Genomic DNA, 27946 nt, shown 5'->3' with positions numbered 1-27946 from the left:
GGGGGTAAAAGGGTTAAATGCGAACAAAAAAATTGGAATACTGTATAGTATAAGAATGGTAAAATAATACTCTTAAATAATCTATATATGATTTATTTCATCCAAATTATTATTAATGAAGGAATTATTTACAATACAACTCTTACTTCACGGCACACTGCGTACAAAAACTCCGAACTCTTATTTCTTCTCCTGCTGCGCATTCCAATACTCGGAATAGTCGTACTCCCGGAAAGGTACATCGAAGGTCATGAGGCCGTGATCTCGGGCCTTTTCGACGGCTATCATGAGGGCCTGGTGCTTTCGGCGACAGATGTTGGTTTGGCTGTGAGGATAGAAATAAGAAATACAGTAAAATGTTTCTGTAGTTCATCAAATAGGTACAGTACTGTATGGCAAACATTTTCTGTAGTTTAAGAAATACAGTACAGTAAAATGTTTCTGTAGTCCATCAAATAGATACAGTATGTACGGCAAACTTTTTCTGTAGTTTATACAGTAAAATGTTTCTGTAGTCCATCAAATAGATACAGTACTGTACGGCAAACTTTTTCTGTAGTTTATACAGTAAAATGTTTCTGTAGTCCATCAAATAGATACAGTACTGTACGGCAAACTTTTTCTGTAGTTTATACAGTAAAATGTTTCTGTAGTCCATCAAATAGATACAGTACTGTACGGCAAACTTTTTCTGTAGTTTATCAAGTATAGTAATGTTATGGAAAGAGGAGAGAGAGCAAGCCCAGGCAGTCGTGATTATGGGGCAAAAGAGATACAACAATAAATGTTAGTGGGAGAAGATCAAGAGGGAGGCAGAGAATTAGATGGTGGGATAAGGTGAGGGATGATATGGAGAGACGAGGTTTGGTGGAAGAGGATGCCTTTGATAGAAGGCACTGGAGAGGGTGCATCAGGATAACGGCGGAGAAGACGAAGAACGAACATAAATCAAGACATGGTAGTTGAATCATCTAGATGAGAAGAGATGCGGAGAACTGACATGACATGCAAAAAGAGGTTAGTGAGGTCGAGAAACGTGCCAACGGCAAGGAGAAACGCTATCGGAATCTCGTAACAGCAGACAAAAGAGAGAAGCGTCTGGATTCAAAGAGTGGCGGAGGGAAGATAAGCATTTCATTACGCTTGAGGAGGCAAGATGGAAAACTTTAAAAGCTAAATAATGGTCTGTAACATCCCGTTATTCCTTGAATAAGCTGAAATAAGCTGAGGAATTTTTCAAGGGCCAATCCGAATACACTACTTAAAAACATCGGGTTAAAAGCATTACATCAACAATAAAAAAGTGGGAGATTGCGGGACAATAAAGCTGTTTGGTCTTGGGAGGAAAGCTCGGGAAATAGAGCTGGAGAAAGTAGTTTAGAAAATACAGAATGTCTGTGGATCCTGAGAAGGTATTTGACAGTATTATACAGAGAGGAAATGCCAGAAAGATAAATGCTATACTAAGTAATTATATTAAGTTTTAAACTGTGCTCACACGTCACGATTCAAGGAGTTTTATTCTTTCCTAAAGAAGAGATGAATAGCACAAGGAATTATAGAATTTATATTCTTGCAGTACAGTGATCAAATTGAGGAATGATCTTAATCATTTTCTAAAGGTTAAAAAATTCTTTGTCCCTTTGCCACTCATATCTATTTCTTTTTATTTCTCTTAAAATTTATCATCTCAATTACTTTTTGCATGCAAGACTCCTTTCTGTGTTAGTTTAAAGACCAATCATGAATGGCAGGACAATGCCATAGAGACTGACCATATATATATGTGACCAGCACCCAAGCCCCCTCTCTACTCACGCAAGGACCAAGGAGGGCCAGGCAATGGCTGCTGATGGCCCAGCAGATAGACCTACAGGCTCCCCAAAACCCCACATTCTTAGCTCACAAGGATGGTGAAGAAGATTATACTGTTCATTACTTTTGTTTTATGTAGTTTGTTTCCTTATTTCCTTTCCTCACTGGGCTACTTTCCCTGTTGGAGCTCTTGGGCTTGTAGCATCCTCCTTTTCCAACTAGGCCTGTGGTTGGCAAGTAGTAATAATATTAATAACTGATAAGGTTGGCACCTGCCTCTTTGAGAAGTTATCACGTAGGGAGTCAGTTGATAGGTGGTGAATGAGGTACTGGCCAAGTTTCTTTTAAGGTTCTACATTTTTTTTTTTTTTTATTTGAATATACAGTATAAGACCTGAAAATACTTTTGTCCTCATTCTCGAGCATACAGTTACTTCCATTTCACAGTAAAATCATCTGAATGCTACCCTGAAAAAACTGTTATTATTATTATTATTATTATAATTATAATTATTATTATAATTATTATTATTATTATTGCTATTATTATTATTATTATTATTACTAGCAAAATTACAGCCCTAACTTGAAAACCAGAATGTTACAAGATTAAGGGCCCAACCATGGATAGCAGTCTTATTATTATTATTATTATATTATTATCATTATTATTATTATTATTATTATATTATTATCATTATTATTATTATTATTATTATTATATTATTATTATTATTATTATTATTATTATTATTATATTATTATCATTATTATTATTATTATTATTATTATTATTATATTATTATCATTATTATTATTATTATTATTATTATTATTATTATATTATTATTATTATTATTATTATTATTATTATTATTATTATTATTACTTGCTAAGCCACAACCCTAGTTGGAAAAGCAGGATGCTCTAAGCCCAAGGGCTCCAACAAGGAAAACACCCCAGTGTGGAAAGGAAACAAGGAAAAATAAAATATTGTAAGAACAGCAGCATTAAAATAAGTATTTCCAATATAAACTATAAAAAACTTGAAACAAAACAACAAGAGAAATTAGATAGAATAGCGTGCCCGTGTGTACCCTCAAGCAAGAGACCAAAATGGAAATGAAGACGTATCGAGCAAACTGTTTATGAAAATAAAAGATATGTATAAAATATAGTAGGATTAGCAATAACATTATACATATACATAAGTTATGAGGCAAGATTTATCAACCTGTTCAAATGTAAAGAATTTTCAAGAAGTTTGAATTTGCGATGTATAGAGTAATATATTCAACTACTGATTATTTCAAAGCAATGCTATTTCTTGCAAGGAAATTGCCTTCTGCATACCGTACTGACACTAGCAATTACTTCTTGAATTCTGTACGAAGAAACTAGTCTACTGATATAACTTTACCTACGATTATCGTATCAAGGGTCCGTTTCTCATTTCAAACAAGCATTAACTTATTAAAAACATTATTATTACTAGCTAAGCTACAAACCTTTGAGAAGCCGGATGATATAAGCTCAAGGGCTTCAATAGGGAAAAATAACCCAGTGAGGAAAGGAAATAAGGATATATGAACTATATGATAAGTAATGTACAAAGAATATAAAATATCTTGGATCAGTAACATGTTAAAACATCTGTCATAAATACCACTATATTGGGTTGGAGTTCTCTTGCTTGAGGGTACACTCGAGCGCACTAGTCTATCTTATTTTCTCTTCCTCTTGGTTATGTTCAAGTTTTTATAGTTTATAAAGGAAATATTTATTATGTTGTTACTCTTCATAAAATATTCTTTTTTTTTTGTTTTTCCTTTCCTAACTGGGCCATTTTCCCTGTTGGAGCCCCTGGGTATATAGCATCCTTCTTTTCCAATTAGGGTTGTAGCTTAGCAAGTAACCAAATAATAATAATAAACTATGAAGAGAGACTCATGTCAGCTCAAATATCTCTCTCTCTCTCTCTCTCTCTCTCTCTCTCTCTCTCTCTCTCTCTCTCTCTCTCTCTCTCTCTCTCTCTCTCTCTCTCTCTCTCATCAGAAAGGTGGGCCAAATTGGTTGGACAAACAAGAAAAGACACTCGAGGAGCGATAACACTTTGAACAACAAACACACACTTACAAGTAGGGTAGAATTTCTCCCGTGAAGGGCGAGATGAACTGGTTCAGAAGGTCGACATTCTGATAGTCCAACACCAGGTACTCGTCCCTGCAGATCGGGCACGGGTTTCCGGTCGATATTTGACCGTTCCGCTGAAAATGGTGGAAATTATTAACGTTAACACAGTAGGAACAAGTTATCACACAGAGGCAGATACAAGATGAGAATCATATTTGACCGTTCCGCTGAAAATGGCGGAAATTATTAACATTAATAGTGTAGGAACAAGTTATCACACAGAGGCTATACAAGGTGAGAATCATTGTCATAATCATCACTGATTCTCACTTCTAAGACTTTCGTGCAATTGGAAAAAAAAAGGTTTTCCTAAATAAGTGAACACTGAAGAAAAGTCTGAAAATATAAAAAAAAAAAAATTTCAAAGTAAAGTGCCAATTTAGGGAATAGATGAAAATTAAATTAACCAACTGTACTGTTACTATCAATCACAGGTTTTCAATATAACCACTCGAGAGTGACTTGAGTGGGATCACACAGCTGTTTTTTTTATACACTCATTACTTGAGTTTGAGTCTGTGTATAAGTGAAAGATAATATTCTTCTCTTGTATCTTAGTTTAAACAATAATTTCCTAAGTGGATCAAGACGAGTGAACCCCCTAAGCCAAGAGAGGCCGTATAGTACTGTAGCGCACCAGGGAGAGCCCTGCGCGGGCATCACGAAGTATGTAAAAGTTGAGGCTGGAAAAAAAGCGAGAAACAACTCCGTAATCTCTTGAGTGGAGGTTACACAAAAAACTAAAATGCAGGGGATAGTGCAAAGAACTATCTGGGTAATGATTCTCTTGAGCCCTGTCCACACGATCGAGCATGCCCGACGGGCAAACACGATACCAGGCCACAATAATTAGTGAAAATGAGGGTTCATGACATCAAAAGCAAGAAAACTAAAGGCAGGGATCTGGCAACACTGTATGATGCCAGATCCCTGTCTGTGGTTTTCCCACTTCTGATGTCATTAACCCTCATTCTTACTAACTATTGTGGTCTGGTATCATTGTTTGCCCGTCGGGCATGCGCGATCGTGTGGACAGGGCTTTACTCCTCTGCAATTATGATCAGTGAATTGTACAGGTGGCTCCATTAATTCCAGTACACTTCACGAGAAACTTAAGGAGACGTCTGATAACTGTACATTGTAGCAGATGACACTGTGTTTAGCAAAAGAGAAACTGTCGGCAAAGCACCATGCAAATCAAAGCAGTTTTACTTGTAAACACATGATTGAAAGCATTTTTAATCAACATAACAAAGTGCCGTTAGGTAAATAATATTTTTTTATATAATAAAGCACTTTTGATCAAGTCTTTACAAGGTCTGCTACGTTTTTTTTTTCTACAGAGAGTTGCCAAAAGTGTCTGTTGCTAAACAGTTAGCTGCTACAATGTACAGCTCTCAACGTCTCCTTGGCAGTGTACTGGAATGAATGAAGCCAACTGTACCAAAGACGATCAGCTTTCATTGGAAGATAGAAGAATTAGAGATGATCAAGAGAATCAGTAGTGACGAGAAGAAAGCTTCGCCGTCTTCTGTTATTGCAATTCTTTTAATAGATGGCATTATTGGATGTTTACACAATACATAGTAAGTTTTATTAACATGAATAGAAGGACCATGAGTACAAGCAACTCTTGAATTATTTTTAGGATAAACTTTTATTATTAAGAGTTGTTGGAAGGCTGCGTCCACACACATGCTGCTTATTCAGCAGCTGCAGACAGGCGCTTGAATATAAAGTACGATCAATCATTCCAAGGAGACTGTACCGGCAAGTCAGCGTCTCCAGCTCTCTATCGGAGAGGTCTCGCTGGAATCAACCTTCTGCCTGATCCCGTGCGCACTGGTGGAATCGGCCCTTGTGAGTATCCTGCTTCATAAACCTTATACTGAAGCTGCGTGCATTTTAGTACCGAGAGAGCTCCGAGGTCTTCTGGTGTTGCAGAAAGAATCCAAGCGTTTTTAGACATTTCAGGACATGATGTCTGTCTCTGTCCCAAAAATAATTTGGAAAAAGTGAAAAAACAAAAGGGCTTAGATCTAATGGTTAAAAGAGAGACCTAACTCTTAAGATAAACAAATTTAAGAGTAACAACCTGCACAATCTGTAATAAAAGTTCTATTCATAGTCCATTCAGCCCTTAACTGCACATACGTTTTAGCCCTCTACTTAGGATCTGTTCTCATTACCAGACTTCCTTCAACACCACCACCATACTGCCACCCCAGTTTCAACTTGGTACTGACTACCTTTCCCTGACTCATACCAACAACCTTCACACTGTCGCCTATGGTGATCTCGGCTAAGCAAGATCTATCAATAATGGTAGATGCCATGGGCTATCGAGCTGCACACCTCCCCCATTGTATTTATAAGAATAAAACTTACAAGAACTTCAAGACAACTACAAACAAAAGTTCAGGCAACTTACGATGCAAGTCCTTCTCGTTTTCTTCGGGGCAAACTGACCCTTGAAATTCCTGCGGTATTTCTTCCAAACTGGGTCGCTGCCGTAAGTGGTCAAGTAGGCTGCGGGTCGTAAAATAATGATAAATCCATTGTAATCTGAACAATTTGTAGAATCTTCTACAATTTACAAGCATCTAAATAAAGTAGAATATATATTAGATAATAGAACGTAAGCGATCTATTGAAAAAAAAAAATAAACTAAATGAAAATCACAGAATTTCTTCAGAAATCTTAAAAACAAAAAAAAGAAAAAATCCTTGTAATCTAAACAATTTGTAAAACTCAATAATAATAATGATAATAATTTTTAAATATTTAACTTAGCCGGTGAATATATAATAGCTGCAACTCTGCGGCTCGACAGACAACATACTCAAAAAACTTGCGAGCGATCGCTACGAAGGTTGCGGGTGTGCCCACCAGCGCCAACTGTCGGCCAGATACCACTCTTGTATGTAAACAAAACCTTCAATTCTTCTCTGTCGACGTTGACGACAAGACGTATTCATACTCGCTGTAGAACCTGGAGTTTTCCCATCATATTTGGTGAAGTACTTTAATTTGGTTTGAGCTTTCGCAGTACAGGTGTTTTTCCTCAACATAAACTCTTGAACTCTTTATTGAATCGGATTATTTGTTGATGACTTGGATTGTTTTTGGAATTTTCTTTGACTAATTCAAAATGGCTGACCCTTCTCAAGTACCTAGATTTCGAAAGTGTAATGCTAGGGACTGTAATAGGCGTCTTCCAAAGGCTTCTCTCGACCCTCATACTGTTTGTTCCAATTGTCGGGGTAAAACCTGTCAATTGGGAGATCGGTGTGAGGAATGCGTGGGCCTTTCGGAATTCGATTGGCTCGAATATGATAAATATGCACGCAGACTAGAGAGAGATAGGGTAAGGAGAAGTTCATCTAGGTCCGTAGATTTTTCCTCTCCTCATGCCCCTGAACCTAATCCTTCCCCTGTAGTGGTTGTTCCTAACCCCCCTCCTAGCACTCAGGAACCGTCTATGCAAGACATGTTACGTGCTATTCATGCCTTGGGGGAGAGAGTTGAAGCGTTAGCAAGTGACCGTAATCAACTCATGGCTGACGTGAAGGAACTTAAGTGCCATAGTGCCACGGCGGAAAGTGGGAAAGTGGTTAGTGCGCAAAGTGTTGTGAACAGTGTTGCGACCGAGGGTTCGTCTGTTCGTGCCTGTCGTTCACCTAGTCCGGGACCTCTTGCAAGCTCCCAAGCCCAGGGGAGAAGCAATGTCGTACGACTTATGGGTTCGAGAGGCCTTGATCAGCGAACAGACGTTCCCTCTATGGTATCAGGCGTATCTCGTCAAGATCGCCCCTACCATAAGACGAGAGAGCCCATTTTTACCTCGTCTTCCGAAGGCTTTTCACGCAAGAAACCATGGAGCAAGGTTTCTAGGCCTCTTAAACGCAAGTCGGTCCCTTCAGGACAGGTCCAACGTCCTGGATGTAGTCATTGGGACAGTTCGGACCCGTTGCTGTCATCGGATGACTGCTCGCCGCCTAAGCAAGGCAAAGTTGTGCCGTCTCAGACGCTAACCCCGTCTGTTACCGCACCCGTTACCGTAGACCCTAAATGGTTTATACTGCAGGACATGCAGTCTAAACTTGCGTCCCTTATGGAAGACTACAACGCAGAGAAGGTTTCCGTTGAACCTAGCCGTTTATCTCATGGAGATCCTGGCCTTCAGCCACCCAAGCGTTCTGTTGTGCGTCCTGTTGACGTTGGTGTAGCCATCTCACGTCAACCAGTTGGGGTTGTACCACACCCGATGCGGTCTCGTGTGGATTTTCAGCCGCATGTGGACGTTAGGCAACTCGCTGATGCGCCTGGTGACGTTCAGGACGTTCGCCAACCATCAGAGTTGACTTGTTTTGACGCGGTGCGTCAACCTCCGCAACCTAGAGTTGTTTTGACTGCACAACCCAAGCGGTCTAAGCAGTCTCGGGTGGACGCTGTGCGTCCTCACGCACCTGTTGTTGTTGACAGTTCCCAGACTGTTCAGCAGTTTCAGGACGCTGCGTCCTGCTCCGCCACTTATGCACCAGTGCGGGCGGACGCTGCGTGTCAAGCATTGCCAACCCCTTTGCTTGTTTCTCATCAGTTGTCAGATGAGGAACTTTCGGATGAGGACGTTGCTGACCCTCAGCCTGAGGATCATCCTTCAGATATTGATGAGCCTAGAGCAGTTCCGCCATCTATGGACTTTAAAAAAGTCATGCTCATTTTTAAAGAATTGTTTCCTGAACACTTTGTCTCTGTGGCTCCTCGTTCGCCGCCGTCTGAGTTTGTTTTAGGCGTACCTGCTGCCATGCCAGCCTTTACAAAACTCGTTCTCTCTCGCTCATCCAAGAGAGCTTTACGGCTGTTAGGCGATTGGTTGGAAACCAAGAGGAGTTTAGGGAAGACGGCCTTTGCCTTCCCCCCATCTAAACTCTCGTCTGGTATGCCACGGGAGAAGTTCTCGGCTTGGGAGTTCCTGCCTCTGCCCAGGACGACTTCTCAAGTCTTGTAGACTCTCCCCGCCGCCTAGCCATGAGACGCTCGAAGATTAGTTGGTCATCCTCAGACCTTGACCATCTACTTAAAGGCATTTTTAGGGCTTTTGAAGTTTTCAACTTCCTTGACTGGTGTTTGGGAGCCTTGAGTAGGAAAATCTCATCAGCCGATAGAGATGTCTCCTTACTCGTTATGTCCTGCATGGATAAGGCCATCCGCGATGGATCCAATGAGCTCGCCTCCTCGTTTACGTCAGGAGTCCTAAAGAAACGAGTCTCTGTGCTCTTTTCTGTCAGCAGGAGTGACGCCCTGTCAACGATCTGAACTACTCTTTGCCCCTTTGTCTAAGTTCTTGTTTCCTGAACTTTTAGCTAAGGAAATAGCGTTGTCTCTAGTGCAGAAGGACACCCATGACTTGGTTGCGTCCTCGGCTCGCAAAGGGACCCCTTCGTCTGCCTTGTCTGCTAGACCTAGGATAGACACTCCAGCGTCCTGGTTTATTCCGCCCTTTCGTGGCAGAGCCACCAGCAGGGGAAGTACTCGTGCCGAAGGGAAGAGAGGAAAGAGGAAAGGAGCTAAGTCCTCGCGTGGCAGAGTCTGACTGCCCGCAGCTTCAGACAGCAGTAGGTGCCAGACTCAAGAACTTCTGGCAAGCCTGGGAGAAGAGAGGCGCGGATCAACAGTCTGTGAGGTTGCTCAGAGAGGGGTACAAAATCCCATTTGTACGCAAACCTCCTCTAGTGACTTCCCCCATCGATCTCTCTCCCAGGTACCGAGAGGAAGCAAAGAGACAAGCCCTGAAACTAGAAGTGTCTCTTTTGCTAGAGAAGGGAGCGGTGGTCAAAGTCTCGGACCTTCAATCACCGGGGTTTTACAACCGTCTCTTCCTAGTACCGAAGAAGTCAGGAGGTTGGAGACCGGTGCTAGACGTCAGTGCTCTGAATGTCTTTGTCACAAAGACAAAGTTCACCATGGAGACCATGAAGTCAGTCTTAGCAGCGGTCAGAAAGGGAGACTGGATGATCTCTCTCGACCTAAGAGACGCTTACTTCCACATCCCCATTCACTCAGATTCCCAACCTTTTCTGAGATTTGTGTTCGACAATGTGGTGTACAAGTTTCGGGCCCTGTGCTTTGGCCTAAGTCCTGCTCCTCTCGTGTTTACGAGGCTTATGAGGAATGTGGCAAAATTCCTCCATTTATCGGGGATCCGAGCCTCACTTTATTTGGACGACTGGCTTCTCAGAGCCTCGTCCAGTCATCGCTGTCTGAAGGATCTCAATTGGACTTTAGATCTGACCAAGGAATTGGGACTTCTGGTCAACTTGGAAAAGTCCCAGCTGATCCCATCCCAAACTATTCTGTATTTAGGGATGGAGATTCGCAGTCCAGTTTTTCGGGCTTTTCCGTCTGCCCCCAGAATAGATCAAGCCCTGCTCGTAATCCAAAGGATGTTGAAGAGAGAACGTTGCTCAGTCAGGAATTGGATGAGTCTAGTAGGAACTCTATCATCCCTGGAGCAGTTTGTCTCGCTAGGAAGGCTACACCTCCGACCTCTACAATTCCATCTAGCTTTTCACTGGAAAAAGGACAAGACGCTAGAGGCGGTCTCGATCCCGATTTCCGAAACAATAAAGACTTGCCTGAATTGGTGGAAAGACAATATCAGTCTACGAGAGGGACTTCCCCTAGCAGTTAAGAAACCAAACCACGTTCTCTTCTCAGACGCATCGGATTTGGGTTGGGGTGCGACACTGGACAGTCGGGAATGCTCAGGTCTGTGGACCTCAAGTCAGAGGAGCATGCATATCAACGGCAAGGAGCTTTTGGCAGTTCACCTGGCCTTGATGAGCTTCGAGAGTCTCCTTCGAGACAAAGTGGTGGAGGTCAACTCGGACAATACCACAGCCTTGGCGTACATTTCCAAACAAGGAGGTACCCACTCCCTGACACTGTACGAGATCGCAAGGGACCTGCTCATCTGGTCAAGAGATCGAGGCATCTCCCTGGTAACGAGGTTTATCCAGGGCGACTTGAACGTTCTAGCAGATTGTCTCAGTCGGAAAGGTCAAGTAATTCCAACCGAATGGACCCTCCACAAGGATGTGTGCAAGAGGCTTTGGGCTACTTGGGGTCAACCCACCATAGACCTCTTTGCAACCTCGATGACCAAGAGGCTTCCAATCTATTGCTCTCCAGTTCCAGACCCAGCAGCAATACATATAGATGCCTTTCTCCTAGATTGGTCTCACCTAGACCTATACGCATTCCCACCATTCAAGATTGTCAACAAGGTACTGCAGAAATTCGCCTCTCACGAAGGGACAAGGTTGACGTTAGTTGCTCCCCTCTGTCCCGCGAGAGAATGGTTCACCGAGGTACTTCGATGGCTGGTAGACTTTCCAAGAAGTCTTCCTCTAAGAGTAGACCTATTACGTCAGCCACACGTAAAGAAGGTACACCAAAGCCTCCACGCTCTTTGTCTGACTGCCTTCAGACTATCGAAAGACTCTCGAGAGCTAGAGGCCTTTCGAAGGAGGCAGCCAGTGCGATTGCAAGAGCGAGGAGAGCTTCTACCATTAGAGTTTACCAATCGAAGTGGGAAATCTTCCGAGACTGGTGCAAGTCAGTATCTGTATCCTCGTCCAGTACCTCTATAGCCCAAATCGCTGATTTTCTCTTATACCTGAGAAGAGTTCGCTCCCTTTCAGCTCCCACTATCAAGGGCTACAGGAGCATGTTGGCTTCGGTCTTCCGGCATAGAGGCTTAGATCTTTCCAACAATAAAGATCTACAAGATCTCCTTAAGTCTTTTGAGACCTCTAAGGAACGTCGTTTGGCTACACCTGGATGGAATTTAGATGTGGTTCTAAGATTCCTCATGTCAGACAGGTTTGAGCCTTTACATTCAGCCTCCCTGAAGGATCTCACTCTTAAGACTCTTTTCCTGGTGTGCTTGGCCTCGGCTAAAAGAGTCAGTGAGCTTCATGCCTTCAGCAAGAACATCGGTTTTTCGACAGAAAAAGCCACTTGTTCTCTTCAACTTGGTTTCCTAGCCAAGAATGAACTGCCTTCTCGTCCTTGGCCTAAATCGTTTGATATTCCTAGCTTATCAGAGATCGTAGGCAACGAATTAGAGAGAGTATTATGCCCCGTTAGAGCTCTTAAGTTCTATTTAGCTCGTACTAAGCCTTTACGAGGTAAATCTGAAGCGTTATGGTGTTCGGTTAAGAAACCATCCTTACCTATGTCAAAGAATGCTTTGTCATATTTTATCAGATTGTTAATACGAGAAGCTCATTCACACTTGAGTGAGGAAGACCGATCTTTGCTTAAGGTTAAGACGCACGAGATTAGAGCTATAGCAACTTCCGTGGCCTTCAAGCAAAATAGATCTCTGCAAAGTATCATGGACGCGACCTTTTGGAGAAGCAAGTCAGTGTTCGCGTCTTTTTACTTGAAAGATGTCCAGACTCTTTACGAGGACTGCTACACACTGGGTCCATTCGTAGCAGCGAGTGCAGTAGTGGGTGAGGGTTCAACCACTACACTTCCCTAATTCCATATCCTTTTAATCTGTCTCTTGAAATGTTTTTAATATTGTTTTTATGGGTTGTTCGGAAGGCTAAGAAGCCTTTCGCATCCTGGTTGATTTGGCGGGTGGTCAAAGTCATTTCTTGAGAGCGCCCAGATTAGGGGTTTGATGAGGTCCTGTTGTATGGGTTGCAGCCCTTGATACTTCAGCTCCTGGGAGTCTGTCAGCATCCTAAGAGGATCGCTGGGCTCCGTGAGGAAGACAGACTTACAAGGCAGAGTAATCGTCTAAGTCAACTTCCTTACCAGGTACCTATTTATTTTGGTTTTGTTATATTGATAACTGTCAAAATGAAAAAACTCTTAGCTTATACGCTGTAAACATAATTAACTCTGGTCTCTACCCACCTCCTTGGGTGTGAATCAGCTATTATATATTCACCGGCTAAGTTAAATATTTAAAAATATTTTAATTATAAAATAAATTTTTGAATATACTTACCCGGTGAATATATAAATTAAATGATCCTCCCTTCCTCCCCAATAGAGACGCAGCGGGACGAGAAGAATTGAAGGTTTTGTTTACATACAAGAGTGGTATCTGGCCGACAGTTGGCGCTGGTGGGCACACCCGCAACCTTCGTAGCGATCGCTCGCGAGTTTTTTGAGTATGTTGTCTGTCGAGCCGCAGAGTTGCAGCTATTATATATTCACCGGGTAAGTATATTCAAAAATTTATTTTATAATTAAAATATCATAATAATAAAAATAATAGTAATGTTGATAATAATAATAATAATGATAATAATAATAATAATAATAATAATATATCGTTGCTGTTGTACCTCACAAGTGGCACCTTTTAGGAAAAGAATGTTTTATCACACAAAAGGAAAGGAAGGAACTTCCCGACACCTGTAAAAACTACGAAAACGGATCACGATCGAAAGGATCCTTCCGGGCAATTCAATTACTAACCACTGCTCTTCAAGTACCGCATGCTCATCTCGACCGGGATGACTTTCGTCCTATCTTTCTTTGGGTCACGTTCCTCCAGGGCTATCTCTGACTCGTCTCCTGCGGCATCCTGCCCTAGCTTGGCACTCGTGTGGAGACTGCAGTGCGGGAATGAAGCTCCCAGGACCTGGAAGTACACTAGCGTGAATAAAGGGTTTTATTCACCGAACCTGGTATAATGCTTGATTATAATACACTATTCATTAGTTTTGTTAAATCTTTCTAATCAAATTCAAACTAAATGATAATGCAAAGTATAGAATTACAAGATTTCCTGTATTTCATTACTGTACTGCAAAGAAGCTGCACGTGAATTGAATGAAAATTCTGCCAACGTCAATATCTAAACTAATAATCAGGCCTTCTCCATCATGAGACTTAATACTACACAGTATTCTAGAAGTTTTATTCCAGCTATGACCAAGTTGTGGAATGATCTTCCTAATAGGGTAGTTGAATCAGTAGAACTTCAAAAGTTTAAACTCGCAGCGAATGTTTTTGTGTTGAACAGGCTTACATAAGTCCTTTTATAGTTTATAAAATACCAAATGATGAATGCAAGAGTTGATGGGAGAAGTACAAGAGGAAGGCCAAGGTTTGGGTGGATGGATGGAGTGAAGGAAGCTCTGGGTGATAGGAGGATAGATGTGAGAGAGGGAAGAGAGTGTGCTAGAAATAGGAATGAATGGCGAGTGATTGTGACACAGTTCCGGTAGGCCCTGCTGCTTTCTCCGGTGCCTTAGATGACAGCGGAGGTAGCAGCAGTAGGGGATTCAGCATTATGAAGCTTCATCTGTGGTGGATAACGGGGGAGGGTGGGCTGTGGCACCCCTAGCAATACCAGCCGAACTCGGTTGAGTCCCTTGTCAGGCTGGAAGGAACGTAGAGAGGAAAGGTCCCCTTTTCTGTTTCATTAGTTTAATGTCGGCTACCCCCAAAATTGGGGGACGTGCCTTGGTATATGTATGTATGATCTGTTTTAATGTTAAAGTTTTTAAAATATTTTATTTTAATTTTTTGTTACTTATTACATTGTTTATTTATTTCCTTTCTTCACTGGGCTATTTTTCTCTGTTGGAGCCCTTGGGCTTATAGCATCTTGCTTTTCCAACTTGGGTTGTAGCTTAGCTAGTAGCAGTAATATGTTATTTTTAATAATAAAATAAATTTTTGAATATACTTACCCGGTGATCATATAAGCTGCAACTCTGTTGCTCGACAGAAAAACCTACGGTCAAAATACGCCAGCGATCGCCATGCAGGTGGGGGTGTACATCAACAGCGCCATCTGTCGAGCAGGTACTTAGTACTCCAAGTAAACAAAGAACCAATTTTCTCCTCGGTCCACTGGGTCTCTATTGGGGAGGAAGGGAGGGTCCTTTAATATATGATCACCGGGTAAGTATATTCAAAAATTTATTTTATTAATAAAAATAACATTTTTCAATATTAAACTTAGCCGGTTATCATATAAGCTGATTCACACCCAGGGGGGTGGGTAGAGACCAGCATTACATGTTTACATTATTATGAGCTAAGTATTTTGTATTTCATTTTAGCAGTTATTCAAAATAACAAACATAAAATAAATAAGTACCTGGTAAGGAAGTCGACTTGAACAATTACTCTGCCTTTTTAAGTACGTCTTCCTTATGGAGCCTCGCGATCCTCTTAGGATGCTGAGCGACCCCTAGGATCTGAAGTATCAAGGGTTGCAACCCATACAACAGGACCTCATCAAAACCTCTAATCTAGGCGCTTCTCAAGAAATGACTTTGACCACCCGCCAAATCAAGTAGGATGCGAAAGGCTTCTTAGCCTTCCGGACAACCCAAAAACAATAATAAAACATTTCAAGAGAAAAATTAAAAAGGTTATGGAATTAGGGAATTGTAGTGGTTGAGCCCTCACCCACTACTGCACTCGTTGCTACGAATGGTCCCAGAGTGTAGCAGTTCTCGTAAAGAGACTGGACATTCTTAAGATAAAAAGACGCGAACACTGATTTGCTTTTCCAATAGGTTGCGTCGATTATACTTTGCAGAGATCTATTTTGTTTAAAGGCCATGGAAGTTGCGACAGCTCTAACTTCGTGTGTCCTTACCTTCAGCAAAGCTTGGTCTTCCTCATTCAGATGGGAATGAGCTTCTCGAATTAACAGTCTGATAAAATAGGATAAAGCATTCTTTGACATAGGCAAAGATGGATTCTTAACTGAACACCATAAAGCTTCAGACGGGCCTCGTAAAGGTTTTTAAATAGAACTTAAGAGCTCTTACAGGACATAAGACTCTTTCTAGTTCCTTCCCAACCATACGATAAGTTTGGAATATCGAACGATATTGGTCAAGGCCGAGAAGGCAGCTCGTGTTTGGCTAGAAAACCAAGTTGTAGAACATGTAGCCGTTTCGGATGAGAATCCGATGTTCTTGCTGAAGGCATGAATCTCACTGACTCTTTTAGCTGTGGCTAAGCATATCAGGAAAAGAGTCTTTAAGGTGAGATCTTTCAGGGAGGCTGATTGTAGCGGTTCGAACCTGTCTGACATAAGGAATCTTAGTACCACGTCTAAATTCCAACCAGGTGTAACCAAACGACGCTCCTTCGTGGTCTCAAAAGACTTAAGGAGGTCCTGTAGATCTTTATTGTTGGAAAGATCTAAGCCTCTGTGACGGAAGACTGATGCCAACATGCTTCTGTAACCCTTGATAGTGGGAGCTGAAAGAGATCGTTCTTTCCTCAGATATAAGAGAAAGTCAGCTATTTGAGTTACAGAGGTACTGGTCGAGGATACGGATACTGACTTGCACCAGTTTCGGAAGATTTCCCACTTCGATTGGTAGACTCTAAGGGTGGATGTTCTCCTTGCTCTAGCAATCGCTCTGGCTGCCTCCTTCGAAAAGCCTCTAGCTCTCGAGAGTCTTTCGATAGTCTGAAGGCAGTCAGACGAAGAGCGTGGAGGCCTTGGTGTACCTTCTTTACGCGTGGCTGACGTAGAAGGTCCACCCTTAGGGGAAGTGTTCTGGGAACGTCTACTAGCCATCGAAGTACCTCGGTGAGCCATTCTCTCGCGGGCCAGAGGGAAGCAACTAGCGTCAACCTTGTCCCTTCGTGAGAGGCGAACTTCTGCAGTACCTTGTTGACAATCTTGAACGGAGGGAATGCATATAGATCTAGATGTGACCAATCTAGTAGAAAGGCATCTATATGAACTGCTGCTGGGTCCGGGATTGGTGAGCAAAATATTGGGAGCCTCTTGGTCATCGAGGTTGCGAAGAGATCTATGGTTGGCTGGCCCCAGGTGGCCCAAAGTCTCTTGCATACATCCTTGTGGAGGGTCCATTCTGTTGGAATTATTTGTCCCTTCCGAATGAGACAATCTGCCATGACATTCAAGTTGCCTTGGATGAACCTCGTTACTAGTGATATGTCTAGACCTTTTGACCAGGTGAGGAGGTCCCTTGCGATCTCGTACAATGTCAGAGAGTAGGTCCCTCCTTGCTTGGAGATGTACGCCAAAGCCGTGGTGTTGTCCGAGTTCACCTCCACCACTTTGCCTTGAAGGAGAGACCTGAAGCTTTTCCAGGTCAGACGTACTGCCAGTAGCTCCTTGCAGTTGAAATGCATTGTCCTTTGACTCGAGTTCCATAATCCCGAGCATTCCCTACCGTCTAATGTCGCACCCCAGCCTACGTCCGATGCGTCCGAGAAGAGAACGTGGTTGGGAGTCTGAACAGTCAGGGGAAGACCCTCTCTAAGGTTGATATAGTCCTTTCACCAAGTCAGACAAGACTTTATCTTTCCGGAAACCGGGATCGAGACCGCTTCTAGCGTCTTGTCCTTTTTCCAGTGAAAAGCTAGATGGTATAGAAGAGGACGGAGGTGTAGTCTTCCTAGTGACACAAATTGATCCACGGATGACAGTGTCCCTACCAGACTCGTCCACAGCCTGACTGGGCAGCGTTCCTTCTTCAGCATCTTCTGGATGGATAGCAGGGCTGGGGGCTGATCGTCTTGTTCAGCAACGTCCTCATCAGAGGGTTCCTCATCCGAAACTGATGGGGAAACGGCAACGGAGTGGGCAACGTCTGAATCGCTGAATCCGGTCGCGCTGGTGGATGCGTGACGAAGCCGGACGCAATATCATGGCACTGCTGCACAGTCTGTGAACTGTCAACAACCATGGGTGCGCGAGTTAGTACAGCGTCAACCCGAAACTGTCTAGACTGTCTGGGTTGTGCAGTCAAAACCCTACCGGGTTGCTGAGGTTGACGCACTGCGTCACAACAAGTCACCTCTGCTGGTTGTTGAACGTCCTGAACGTCAACAACCACCTCCGAGCGTCGCTTAACGTCAACGTGCGACTGGCAACCCACACTGGGTCGCATCGGTGGAGGAACCACCTCAACTGGCAGGCGCGAGTAGGTTACCTCAGCGTCAACAGGGCGCACAACCGACCGGTTGGAAGGTTGTTGGCCAGAAGGAGGAACCACCTCAACTGGCAGACGCGAGTAGGTTACCTCAGCGTCAACAGGGCGCACAACCAACCGGTTGGAAGGTTGTTGGCCAGAAGGTTCTTCTCCGCATTAAGTCCTCTATCAAGGACGTAAGCTTGGACTGCATGTCTTGCAGCAAAGCCCATTTAGGGTCTACGGGAGCAGGTGTGGCAACAGACGGGGTTAGCGACTGAGGCGGAACCATTTACCATCCCTGAAAGCCTTGTTATGTGTGACATAATAGTACAGCAAAACTTCAAAGGCTCGACAAAAGTTGAGAAGTTGACCTGTAAACAACTTGGAGCGTCTCCTGGCTAGGCGCCAGGGCGAGTCTACCAGAATTGAGAAGTCTATCTGGGCAGAGGCATGAACTCCCAAGCCGAGAACTTCTCTCGTGTCCTATCAGACTCTCGCTCTATAAGCCAGTTTAAAAGAAGGGAAATCAAAGGCTGTATCCCTAAAACTCCTCCTGGTGCAAAAACCAGTCGCCTAGCCAACGTAACGCTCTCTAGGAGAGCGAGAGAGCACTAGCTTAAAAACAACGGCTTCGAAGTAGCTAGGCCTAGTGTAAGTTCTGACGTTTAGGCGAACGAGGAGCAGCAGTTACAAGATCCGGACGAAGATCCTTAAAAAATCATCATGATTTAATTAAAGTCCATAGAAGGCTAAGCAGCTTAAGGCTCCTCTCCAAATGACAGAGTCCTCAAGGGAATATCAGTAGGAGGGAGAACAGCACTTTCTCATCTACAGGAACCTTGTCCGATAAAAGCTAGGTTATCTCAGTGAGTCTCTCACTGGTGCATTAGTAGCAGACCAGAAGGCAACGTCATGTAACTGCTTGACAGTCTGTGAACTGTCAACAACTGAACTGTCAACCACAACAGGTGCGTGAGGACATACAGCACTGGTGCATTAGTAGCAGACCAGAAGGCAACGTCATGTAACTGCTTGACAGTCTGTGAACTGTCAACCACAACAGGTGCGTGAGGACATACAGTGTTCACTCGAGACTGCTTTGACTGTCTATACTGAGCAGTCAAAACAACTCTAGAATGCGGAGGTTGACGCACCGCGTCAAAACAAAACAACTTAGACTGTTGTTGTACCTCGCGAACGTCAACGGAAGGTTCCGTGCGTTACTGAACGTCAACATGCGGCTGGCAGGGTACACTGGAACGCATGGGTGGCGGGACTCTCTCAGCTGGAGTGCGGCAGAAGGTCGCCTCAGCGTCCACAGGACGCACAACCGTGTTGGTTGTAGGCTAGAGGTTGGTGCAGTGTCAACCTTCTCCGCACGAAAGTCCCGCATCAATGACGTTAACTGAGACTGCATGGTCTGCAGCAAAGACCACTTAGGGTCTACAGGAGCAGGTGCGGCAACAGACGGTGTGACTGCCTGATGCGGTACCGCTTTGCCTCTCTTAGGAGGTGAGCAGTCGTCGGAAGACTGCAGCGAGTCCGAACTGACCCAGTGGCTACAACTGGGCCGTTGGACTTGCGCGGAAGGGACCGACTTGCGCTTAATAAGCTGCGAGACCTTGGTCCATGGTTTCTTACGAGAAACCTCTTCCGCAGACGAGAAATAAATGGGCTCTCTCGTCTTTGTGTGGGTGGGGCGATCTTGGGTAGATACGCCCGAAACCACGGAGGGAAACGTCTGTTCGTTGATCAAGGCTTGACGAACCCATAAGTCGTTCGACATTACTTCTCCCCTGGGCTTAGGAGCTTGCAAGAGGTCCCGGACTAGGTGAACGACAGGCACGAACAGACGAACCCTCGGACGCAACACTGTAACACTTTGCGCATATCACTTTATCACTTCGATTTTCTGTTTTGCACTTTTCACTGAAATCGAAACTTTTACTGATTTCTACCTGAAACACGCAATTCTACCCTTCATTAAAAGGTAGTAATTGCAAAAACAGTCGTATAATGCAGCTCATTAATACTAGCAAAAAACAGAAAACATATATAAAGATAAAGAATTCAGTGGCTGGGAAAGAGACTAAACACTAGTTCAAATAAACTACGTTTACAATCTCTCACCGCACATAGCCTGGGGACAAGAATAAAACCCTAGAAACGTTTTACCTTCTTCCCCGTACAGCGACTAGGGAGGAGAGAAACACGAGAACAACGTTACCCGCTTGAACGGAACGTTTTTTCTCCCCTCTCTCCCTCCGTCTCTATCTCTCTCTCTCTTTCTCTCTTGATTTCGCACCTAAGAGAAGAGCCCAATTATATATCGTCAAAAAAACATGTTATTTGACTAAAGGAAAAAACTGAAAGGTTTTCCAAATAAAAAGTTCCTTTAATTTAGAATTTAAAACATTTAAGCTAAGAAAGAATGAACGAAACGTCAGAATCGATTTACTCTTACTGCAAAGTGAAACCGTGATACACTCTCTCTCTATCGTAACGATAGAGCGCATGTTGAACGTCCTGAACGTCAACAACTGCGTAGTCTAAAAAATGTTATTTTCATTAGTAAAATAAATTTTTGAATATACTTACCCGATGATCATGTAGCTGTCAACTCTGTTGCCCGACAGAAATCTACGGTCGGGATACGCCAGCGATCGCTATACAGGTGGGGGTGTACACAACAGCGCCATCTGTGAGCAGGTACTCAAGTACTTCTTGTCAACAAGAACTCAATTTTCTCCTCGGTCCACTGGTTCTCTATGGGGAGGAAGGGCGGGTCCTTAAATTCATGATCATCGGGTAAGTATATTCAAAAATTTATTTTACTAATGAAAATAACATTTTTCAATATTAATCTTACCCGATGATCATGTAGCTGATTCACACCCAGGGTGGTGGGTGGAGACCAGCATACATGTTAACAAAGAAGCTAAGTATCCCGTATCTTATTTTAGCCGTTATTCAAAATAACAAACATAAAATAAATAAGTACCTGGTAAGGAAGTCGACTTGAACCATTACTCTGCCTTTTTAAGTACGTCTTCCTTACTGAGCCTAGCGATCCTCTTAGGATGCTGAGCGACTCCTAGGTGCTGAAGTATTAAGGGCTGCAACCCATACTAAAGGACCTCATCACAACCTCTAATCTAGGCGCTTCTCAAGAAAGAATTTGACCACCCGCCAAATCAACCAGGATGCGGAAGGCTTCTTAGCCTTCCGGACAACCCAGAAATATTTCAAGAGAAAGATTAAAAAGGTTCTGGAATTAGGGAATTGTAGTGGTGGAGCCCCCACCACTACTGCACTCGTTGCTACGAATGGTCCCAGAGTGTAGCAGTTCTCGTAAAGAGACTGGACATTCTTAAGATAAAAGACGCGAACACTGATTAGCTTTTCCAAAAGGTTGCGTCGAAAATATTTTGCAGAGATCTATTTTATTAAAAGGTCACGGAAGTTGTGATAGCTCTAACTTCGTGTGTCCTTACCTTCAGCCAAGCTTGGTCTTCCTCATTCAGAAGGGAATGAGCTTCTCGTATTAACAGTCTGAAAATAATAGGATAAAGAATTCTCTGACATAGGCAAAGCTGAATTCTTAACTGAACACCATAAAGTTTCAGACGGGCCTCATAAAGGTTTTTAAAATAGAACTTAAGAGCTCTACAGGACATAATACTCTTTCTAGTTCCTTTCCAACCATATCGATAAGTTTGGAATAACGAACGATATTGGTCAAGGCCGAGAAGGCAGCTCGTGTTTGGCTAGAAAACCAAGATGTAGAACATGTAGCCGTTTCGGAAGAAAATCCGATGTTCTTGCTGAAGGCATGAATCTCACTGACTTTTAGCTGGTAAAGCATATCAGGAAAAGAGTCTTAAAGGTGAGATCTTTCAGGGAGGCTGATTGAAGTGGTTCGAACCTGTCTAACATAAGGAATCTTAGAACCACGTCTAAATTCCAACCAGGTGTAACCAAACGACGCTCCTTCGTGGTCTCAAAAGACTTAAGGAGGTCCTGTAGATCTTTATTGTTAAAAAGATCTAAGCCTCTGTGACGGAAGACTGATGCCAACATGCTTCTGTAACCCTTGAAAGTGGGAGCTGAAAGAGATCGCTCTTTTCTCAGATATAAGAGGAAGTCAGCTATTTGAGTTACAGAGGTACTGGTCGAGGATACGGATACTGACTTGCACCAGTTTAGGAAGATTCCCCACTTCGATTGGTAGACTCTAAGGGTGGATGTTCTCTTTGCTCTAACAATCGCTCTGGTTGCCTCCTTCGAAAAACCTCTAGTTCTCGAGAGTCTTTCGATACTCTGAAGGCAGTGAGACGAAGAGCGTGGAGGCCTTGGAGTACCTTCTTACGCGTGGCAGACGTAGCAGGTCCACCCTTAGGGGAAGAGTTCTGGGAACGTCTACTAGCCATCGAAGTACCTCGGTAAGTTATTCTCTCGCGGGCCAGAGGGAAGCAACTAGTGTCAACTTTGTCCCAACGTGAGAGGAAACTTCTGCAGTACCTTGTTGACAAACTAGAACGGAGGGAATGCATGTAGATCTAGATGAGACTAATCTAGTAGAAAGGCATCTAAAAGAACCACTGCTGGGTCTGTTGAGAGCCTCTTGGACATCGAGGTTGCGAAGAGATCTATGGTTGGATGGCCCCAGGTGACCCAAAGTCTCTTGCATACATCTCTGTGGAGGGTCCAATATGTTGGAATTATTGTCCCTTCCTACTGAGACAAACTGCTAAGACATTCAAGTTGCCTTGGAAGAAATTTGTTACTAGTGAAAAGTCTAGACCTGTTGAACAGGAGAGGAGGTCACTAGCGAACTCGCACCATGTCAGAGAGTAGGTCCCTCCTTGCTAGGAGATGAACATCAAAGCAGGGAGTTGTCCGTGTTGACCTCCATTACTTTGTCTTGAAGGACAGACCTGAAGCTTTTCCAGGTCAGACTTACTGCCAGAAGCTTCTTGCAGTTAAAATGCATTGTCCTTTGACGCGAGTTCCATAATCCCGAGCATTCCCTACCGCCTAAGGTCACACCCCAGCCTACGTCCGATGCGTCTGAGAAGAGAACGTGGTTGGGAGTCTGAACAGTCAGGGGAAGACCCTATAAAAGGTTGATAAAGTCCTTTCCTCAGGTTAGACCAGACTTATCTTCCGGAAACCGGGATCGAGACCGCTTCTAGCGTCTTGTCCTTTTCCAGTGAAGAGCTAGATGAAACCGAAGAGGACGGAGGTGTAGTCTTCCAAGTGACACCAAATGCACCACGGATGACAGTGTCCTAACCAGACTCATCCACAGCCTGACAGGGCCGTATTCCTTCTTCAGCATCTTCTGGATGGATAGCAGGGCTGGGGATTGATCTTCTTGTTCAGCCATGTCCTCATCAGAGGGTTCCTCATCCGAAACTGATGAGGAAACGGCAACGGAGTGGGCAACGTCTGACTCGCTGAATCCGGTCGCACTGGTGGATGCGTGACGGAGCCGGACACAAGATCATGGTACTGCTGCACAGTCTGTGAACTGTCAACCATGGGGAAGCGAGGAAGTACAGCGACAACCCGAAACTGTCTAGACTGTCTGGGTAGTACAGACAACCCCTTATCGGGTTGCTGAGGTTGCCGCACTGCGTCACAACAAGTAACCTCTGCAGGTTGTTGAACGTCTTCCCAGTGACACACTGAACGTCCACAACCACCTCCGAGAGTAGCATAACATCAACGTGCGACTGGCAACCCACACTGGGTCGCACCGGTGGAGGAACCATCTCAACTGGCGGACGTGAGTAGGATACCTCAGCGTCAACAGGGCGTACAACCAACCGGTAGGAAGGTCATTGGCAAGAAGGGTCTTCTCCGTAAAAAATCCTCTATCAAGGACTAAGCTTGGACTGCATGTCTTGCAACAAAGCCCAAGGTCTATGGGAGCAGGTGTGGCAACAGACGGGGTTAGCGACTGAAGCGGAACCATTTACCCTCCCTGGAAGCATGTTATGCTTAAATAAAAGTCCATAGGAGGCTAAGCAGCTTAAGGCTCCTCTCCAAATGACAGAGTCCTCAAGGGAATATCACAAGGAGGGAGAACAGCACTTTCTCATCTACAGGAACCATATCCGAGAAAAGCTAGGTTCTCTCAGTGAGGGTTTCACTGGTGCAAAAGCAGCAGACCAGAAGGCAACGTTATGAAACTGCTTGACAGTCTGAGAACTGTCAAAAACTGAACTGTCAACCACAACAGGAGCGTGAGGACATACAGCACTGGTGTATAAGTAGCAGACCAGAAGGCAACGTCATGTAACTGTATGACAGTTTGTGAGTTGGCAACAACCAAAGTTGTGTGGGGAAGCCTCAACTCCTGACTGACTAGTTTGCTGCTGGCGAGTGGCGGTAACCACAGTGTGTTGCGGAGGCTGACACACCGTGTCAAAACACGGCAGCTTGTGGTAGCTCACGCACGGCAACGGAGTGCTCTGTGTGTGGGAGTCATCATACATCTGGCAGGGTTGACTGTGCATGGGTGGAGGAGCTCTCACAACAAGAGTGTGAGAGCAGGAAGCCATGCCGGGCGCACAACCGTGGGAGGTGTAGGCCCACGGGTGCATCGTCAACCTTCTCCGCAGTCGGAGTGTGGGAGCTGGCAACAACAAAAGCAGAGTGCTGGTGCGTGGGAGGGGCTGCGGTGGGTTGAGGAGCATGCGGTATGGTATGCGGAGCATGCTGTAAGGTATGCGGCTCATGCTGCATGGTATGCAGAGCATGCTGTAAGGTATGCAGAGCATGCTGTAAGGTATGCAGAGCATGCTGCATGGGCTGCGGAGAATGCCGCATAGTGCTGGAACCCGGCAGCTCTACAGAACCTTCCCACTGCTGATGCGGTAGCTCACGCATGTTAGCAGATGGTGCAGCAAGAACATGCGTCTGGCAGGGTGGACTGCGCATCGGTGGTGGAGCTCTCACAGGTGGAGGGTGGGAGCAGGCAGCCGCAGTATCTGCTGAGCGCACAACCTCGGCGGGTTGTAGGTTAACAGGCTGCATTGTCAACCTTCCAGCATGATACTCCTGTATGAAGGAGCAAGCTGAGACTGTATAGTCTGCAGCATGGACCACTAGGGTCTATGAAAGACAACAACAAACGGAGCTACTGTCTGTTGTGACTGAGGGTCTAAAACAGCTGGTGCGGCAACAGACGGAGTTACTGCCTGTTGCGGTACCACCTTGCCTCTCTTGGGAGGTGTGCAGTTGTCGTACTGCAGCGAGTCCGAACTGACCCAGTGGCTACACCTAGGCCGTTGGACTTGCGCGGAAGGGACCGACTTGCACTTAAAAGCTGCAAGATTTGATCCATGGTTTCTGCGAGAAACCTCTTCCGCAGACGAGGAATAAATGGGCTCTCTCGTCTTTGTGTGGGTGGGGTGATCACGTCGGCAACGTGTGTAGATACACCCGAAACCACGGAGGGAAACGTCTGTTCGTCGATCAAGGCCTGTGGAACCCATAAGTCCTTCGACATTACTTCTCCCCTGGGCTTGGGAGCTTGCAAGAGGTATCGGACTAGGTGAACAACTGGCACGAACAGACGAACCCTCTAACGCAACACTGTAACACTTTGCGCATATCACTTTATCACTTTTGATTTTCTGTTTGCACTTATTTCACTGAACTCGAAACTTTAAGTGGTTTGTACCTGAAACACGCAATCCTATCCTTCATTAAAAGGTAGTAATTGCGAAAACAGTATTACAATGTAACAGAAAAACATAATGAAAGATAAAGAATTCAGTGGCTGGAAAAGAGACTAAACACTAGATCAAATAAACTACGTTTAAAATCTCTCACCGCATAAAGCCTGGGAACAAGAATAAAACTCTAGAAACGTTTTACCTTCTTCCCCTATAGTGACTAGGGAGAAGAGCAAAAAACGAGAACAACGTTACCCGCTTGAACGAAACGTTTATCCTCCTCTCTCTCCCTCCGTCTCTATCTCTCTCTCTCTCTCTCTTGACTTAGAACCTGAGAGATGAGCCCAATTATATATATCGTTAAAACATATTATTTGTTAAAGGAAAAAAACTGGAAGGTTTCCCAAATAAAAAGTTCCTTTATTAGAATTAAAACCATTTAAGCTAAGAAAGAATGAACGAAACGCTAGAATCGGTTTACTCTTACTGCAACGTGAAACCGTGAAATACTCTCTCTCTATCGTAACGATAGAGCGCAAGTTGAACGTTCTGAACGTCAACAACTGCGGAGCTAAACAAAACGTTAGTTCAACTTTGAAAACAGTACGAGACTATCAAAGAAATTCTTTCAAAAACATTAAAATTAAAATAGCATAAATTCTTAACAGGAAAAACGATATGACGGGCTCAATGTTAAATAACTTCGGTTCCAAGTAAGGACCGCCTACTATTAGGAAAGGTCGCATATAAACAAACATAAAAATTAATTTTTATAAGTTTATAATAAATGGAAGTTAATCGAAGAGGCCTATAAATGGCGGAGAGATATAAAATAAATCTATAACTTTGTTAAGCAAAATTACCAAAAACCTAAACACACTTCCGTCTAAGGGAAGGGTGGGTCATAAAAAGTGAAAGAGAGTCTATACTCTCTTCGACACCAACACTTCCGTCTGAGGGAAGGGTCGGCCATTTAAAAGTGAAAGAGAGTCCATACTCTCTTCGTCACCATAATTAAATCAAATTAATTCCAAAAGCTTGCTAAGCTAATGATAAAGCTTCCTGAATAGCGAAGGCTAAACTCTAGAGCAAATACATCACCAAATCGTGAACAATAACTCCAGAATCAACAGCGTATCCAAGTAGGTCTAGCCGGAGGCACGACAGAGGAAAAATTGAGTTCTTGTTGACAAGAAGTACTTGAGTACCTGCTCACAGATGGCGCTGTTGTGTACACCCCCACCTGTATAGCGATCGCTGGCGTATCCCGACCGTAGATTTCTGTCGGGCAACAGAGTTGACAGCTACATGATCATCGGGTAAGATTAATATTGAAAAACTAAACGTTAGTTCATCTTTGAAAACAGTACGAAGACTATCAAAGAAATTCTTTCATAAAACATTAAATTTAAAAAGTTTTAAATTCTTTAAAGGCTAAAAACGATATAACGGGCTCAACGTTGATTAACTTCGGTTCCAAGTTAGGACCGCCTACTATCAGGAAAGGTCGCATAAAAACAAAACATAAAAATTATTTTTATATGTTTATAATAAATGGAAAGTTAATCGAAGAGGCCTAATAAAGGCGGAGAGATATAAAATATATTGATCTATAACGTGTTAAGCAAAATTACTAAAAGCCTAAACACACTTCCGTCTAAGGGAAGGGTCGGCCATTTAAAAGTGAAAGAGAGTCCATACTCTCTTTGTCACCATAATTAAATCTATCCAAAACGAGTTCAAGTTTTGAGATGAAGATAAAACCCCTGCATAGCGAAAGCTCAAAACTAGAATAGTGTACTTCACCAAATAGTTGTGAAAACAAATCCAGTTAGTAACAGCGTATTAGTAGGTCTTGCCGGTAGCCCGACAGAGAGAAAATTGGTTCTTTGTTTACTTGGAGTACTAAGTACCTGCTCGACAGATGGCGCTGTTGATGTACACCCCCACCTGCATAGCGATCGCTGGCGTATTTTGACTGTAGGTTTTTCTGTCGAGCAACAGAGTTGCAGCTTATATGATCACCGGGTAAGTATATTGAAAAAATAATAATAATAATAATAAAAAAACTTGGAGCGAAAAGACTTACTTTTTGAGCATTTGTTGTTTTCATAACATTACCGAGACCTAAAATTCTCGAGCAACCCAATAACAAAGAGCGATTCATTGTGAACTGGCGGCTTAGGAAATCCTGCGACAGCAACTACGGTAATTTATCTGTCAAATGGTGAACGCTGGCTTTCCTCTGGGTATTAACGGGGTGTCCTGAAAAAAGAAAAAAAATTAGGTAT

At 43.7% G+C, this 27946-nt stretch overlaps 1 protein-coding gene across 1 annotated transcript; it reads right to left on the bottom strand.

Annotated features, from left to right (window-relative positions):
• Positions 1-77: 77 nt before the first annotated feature.
• On the bottom strand, positions 78-27946 carry mRpS18B (mitochondrial ribosomal protein S18B). The gene is made up of 5 exons (XM_068348931.1): positions 27745-27946; positions 13517-13682; positions 6440-6537; positions 3952-4082; positions 78-325 (listed from the first exon to the last, which is right to left on the bottom strand). Exons 1-5 carry the CDS (start codon positions 27820-27822, stop codon positions 181-183), a joined length of 618 nt encoding a protein of 205 aa, XP_068205032.1. The 5' UTR covers positions 27823-27946; the 3' UTR covers positions 78-180.

This window comes from Palaemon carinicauda, chromosome 25 (genome assembly GCF_036898095.1).
Source record: "Palaemon carinicauda isolate YSFRI2023 chromosome 25, ASM3689809v2, whole genome shotgun sequence".
NCBI classification, from domain to species: domain Eukaryota; kingdom Metazoa; phylum Arthropoda; class Malacostraca; order Decapoda; family Palaemonidae; genus Palaemon; species Palaemon carinicauda.
The sequence above is the reverse complement of the archived record's forward strand: the minus strand, read 5'-3'. Positions and strand labels throughout refer to the sequence as shown.